Raw genomic sequence first — 3,738 nt, 5'->3', positions numbered from 1 at the left:
ATATACTTCATCAGCATCAATAGCCGAGTCGGAATAGTTATGTCTGTCTGTCTGTGCGTATCGATGAGCGCCTAGATCTCAGAGACTACAAAAGCTAGAGGAATCAAATTTTGTCTCCAGACTCCTGTGATATTACAGTGTTACGAGAGAAAAAAAAAGGAAAAAGCTGATTCGTAGATCGTAAATGATCATAATGTTATCAGATCATATCAGGTCACAATAATCACTTCGGATCGTTATTATAGCCAGAATGAACAAATCAAATTTTAGAGGTCCCTCAAGAAAAGAGACACAGATGTAATACAAAATTTTGAGATAAATGGAAACAGAGAAAATATAGTATTGTTCTAATCAAATTGGTCGTTAGGTGAAGAGCGGAGTAAAAGAATTATCGTTAGAACATCACTCGTGGTTGTGGTTTCTCTCTATATTTATTCATCACTCATGACAAGTGCGAGCAAATTTGGGGGATCCCAGCGCTTACGTAGAGGCTGTATTGTATATCCTGCATAAATCATAACACTACATACATATATTATGGAATAAAGTGAGTGTAAAATATTCCCATAATATCAGTAAATTTACACTGAAATTATAGAGTTTTCCACTGTACAGTGGAACTGCTCCCTTGTTGTTTTCTTTCGGTTTTCTTTTTTCGTTTTTTTTTTTTGCAGGGGCATGCCTCAGCTGCCACAGGCAACGGAAGTTGTTTTGCATGTTCCACAATGTAGAAGAGAGTGGCAGTCGAATTTTTGCCGTACCGAGAGTTTCCCTTTTTGTCTCCTGGTGGGGCTTTTTCGGGAATAAAGCAAACCGACAAATGCGATCCGAAGGAGATGATGTTTTTCTATTTCAACGACCTAAAGTTTGTTTGTGGCCTTTGGGCCAACACCTGTGGGCGCTCCCAAGTTTATTGATCCTTTTATGAGCCATCAAAGTGACCGCGACCTGAAAGGACTTCGGCTTCTGGGGCTTCTGGGACAGGCAGTAAGTCTCCAAAGGTCCACGTCCACTCAAAGTAGTTTCTTCTCCACGCAAAGTGCCAGAGAAATGTCAATAAATGGCACAAAGAATACGCAGATACAAAGAGAGACAATCCCAAGGAAAAGCCACGCCAATTGGCCACATTAAAAGCAGAGCTTGTAAAAATATTTTCCAGCCAAGTAATGGCCCTGACAGTGAGCCCCACCAGTCCTCGGCCACCAGTCCCCACAGCCAACTCCCCCCTGTCCAGCTGGTCCTCCACTCCACATTCAGGGCTGGCACAGAAATATCCTTTTATGATTTATCCCAGCGGTGGCAGTTAAAAGTTGCACAAACATGCGAGCCAACTATGGCCCCGACCCGCTCTCCGCTCCTCCGCTCCTCCTCCTTCGCAGCCTTCCTTGTATTATCCGGGGACATTTTTAATAAGATTGTGTGGGCGTACCCGTGCCCGTGCCCGTGCCCGTGCCCCTGGCCAAAGCCTGAAGTCTGGGGCCTGGAGAGTGTGCAGGCAGGCATGATACTCGTATCTCCCCCGAGCCCAGGGCTTGTAAGTAAGTTGTTTAAAGTTATTTATGTGTCAATTATTGGGTTTCTGTGCGGCGGCTCCTGGGCCAGCAATCCGAGATTATGGTAGTCCCCTGACCCTCAAAACACTTGGGCAATTCGTGGCGGGCCAAAAGTATTAAATGGTCAAATGAACTCTTTTATTTGATGGCCGGCCCTAAACGACAGCTGGCCAGTACGAAAAACGGAGCCGCCAGAAAACTGAAAGAGGAGGACACACATTTGTACGTATGTATATTTGATTCTTCATTTTTTATTTTAAAATATGACAGAGTTATATGAGCGGATACTGGGGAATGGAGGCGACGCCACACATGTTTCCCGCGTTACGTGCCAACTTGAGATATCCGTCTATCCCCCACGATGTGCCATAGGAGTTCTTGATCAGCCAGTAGTCGCCCCACTCGGCGTCGGTGCCAAAACCCACCACCAGCACGGCATGACGGAGCGATGCCCTGTCCGATCTACAGTTTTCATCCTTCAGTACACCTCTCTTATAGTTCTGGAACGATTGATGCAGATGGTCGATCGAGACGGCGACGGGGCCAATGTTGTAGACCACTTCGGCGAGTTCCCTTTCATCGGCATTACTCAGGGTCACATAGCCACGCACCCTGCCCGCACTAGTTGACTTGTCGTAGCGACACTCTTCACTCAATGGCACGAACGGATAGGACTCCTTCGTGGCAATGCCATTGTCCCTGGTGTAGTTGAACGCCACGCTCACCCACCCGCCCTCGCATTTGGCGCTGGGCCCGTTCGTACAGTCGAGCAGGTGCTTAGGAGAGAGCGCCACCAGCCGATGATTCTTCAGTGCCAGATGAGCCTCGATGGCCCCCGAAGCAGCGAAGGCCCAGCACGCCAGGCACTCGGTGCCCTGGTTGCCCACCGGCGAAATACATCCCGACTCCCTCCAGTCCTTTCCGTCCGTTATCTGATCGTAATACTTGTAGTTGGACGGAATCGTCAGATTTTGTGTGGGAGCATCTGCCTCGGGCTCGGCGCCATTCGTTCGGAAGGCGAGCAGGTTCTGCTTGGTATCGGAGAACTCGTTGAGTCCCATCTCGTATCCCACTTCGCCCGCTGCAAATCGTCTGTTGTGCTCCTGGACCTCCACTGCTCTCCGTTTGTATATGCCATAGTGGCGTATGTTGTCATTGTAGTTGTACCGCTTGCCGTACTTCTCCTTGAACGCGTTCCATTCCGCCATGGACACCCGGGCAGTGGCGCAAGCGATCCCGAGCAGAAGCAAAAGGAGATGAAAGGCCAAATAACTCCGGGGCAAATTCATTGCGATCTCAACGGGGCAAATATCGCAATATAACTGTGGCGAATCTCTGCGAGCTCGGGCTATTTATTTATGTTCAATGCTTCAGCAATATTTGCACAGTATTCCGACGATAATTGTAGCGATTATTCTTGGGAGCGGACCCCAGCTCGGCTTATCGCTTGGCCCGCAGCTTCGTTCCAGGAACTCCCAAGAATTCCCGGAACCCATGGAGAAAACAGTGATAGGCTGCACTCGAAATTTTTGGATCTCAAATCACAATACTTGAGTTTTATTAAATTAATTAAATTATTAATTAATTACTAACAATATTACAAAAACTAAAATTTACATATTTATAAAACGAACCTGTAAAATTTCACACAGATGTGTCTAATAGGCATGAAGGATTATTCAATAACTATTGAAGCCTCAAAGGGAGAAAAATCCGTGAAATGTACAATTTACTTTGATTTGCAGGAAATATATTTAATCTAAATATGAAAATATTTACTTTTAGTATGAAATATATATGAAATATGTACACTTCGACCAAATTATCATATTAATTTTATACATTATTTACCATTTCCACCCTCGGCGCAAATCTATTAGTATAAATATTTAAATCTATTCGAATACAAAAAGAATCCTGTAAATGAAATTATTATTGGTAGTAGCCAGAGGTATCGTCCAGTCGTAATATCAGGAATGTCATGCTTATTTGCTTCATTTTTAAATAGAAACAATTTCCAATGATGCGAATAATGTTTTTGTAATTCCATTCGAGCCGCATATCAAACACTCGAACACGCTGCACTTGATGTCATTAGACAAAGGGCGCAGCGCATTTCTAATCTCATTAAAAAACCACTAAAAAGCCAAATTCCATGTCAGTCACAGTAGGTTTCGAACAAGCT

At 45.0% G+C, this 3,738-nt stretch overlaps 1 protein-coding gene across 1 annotated transcript; it reads right to left on the bottom strand.

The window, feature by feature from the left end:
* Nucleotides 1-1,768: 1,768 nt before the first annotated feature.
* LOC6596164 (cathepsin L1) lies at nucleotides 1,769-2,845 on the bottom strand. Its single transcript, XM_002021105.2, has one exon. It carries the CDS (start codon nucleotides 2,840-2,842, stop codon nucleotides 1,826-1,828), a length of 1,017 nt encoding a protein of 338 aa, XP_002021141.1. The 5' UTR covers nucleotides 2,843-2,845; the 3' UTR covers nucleotides 1,769-1,825.
* Between the last annotated feature and the right edge of the window lie 893 nt (nucleotides 2,846-3,738).

Source organism: Drosophila persimilis, unplaced genomic scaffold (assembly GCF_003286085.1).
Source record: "Drosophila persimilis strain 14011-0111.01,24,50 unplaced genomic scaffold, DperRS2 tig00000431-arrow-pilon, whole genome shotgun sequence".
Classification (NCBI taxonomy): Eukaryota; Metazoa; Arthropoda; class Insecta; order Diptera; family Drosophilidae; genus Drosophila; species Drosophila persimilis.
This window is presented reverse-complemented; position numbering and strand designations above follow the sequence as displayed.

What these genes read in the sequence shown, in the direction of transcription:
- LOC6596164 (XM_002021105.2), bottom strand. Translation starts at nt 2,842, where the DNA reads ATGAATTTGCCCCGGAGTTATTTGGCCTTTCATCTCCTTTTGCTTCTG.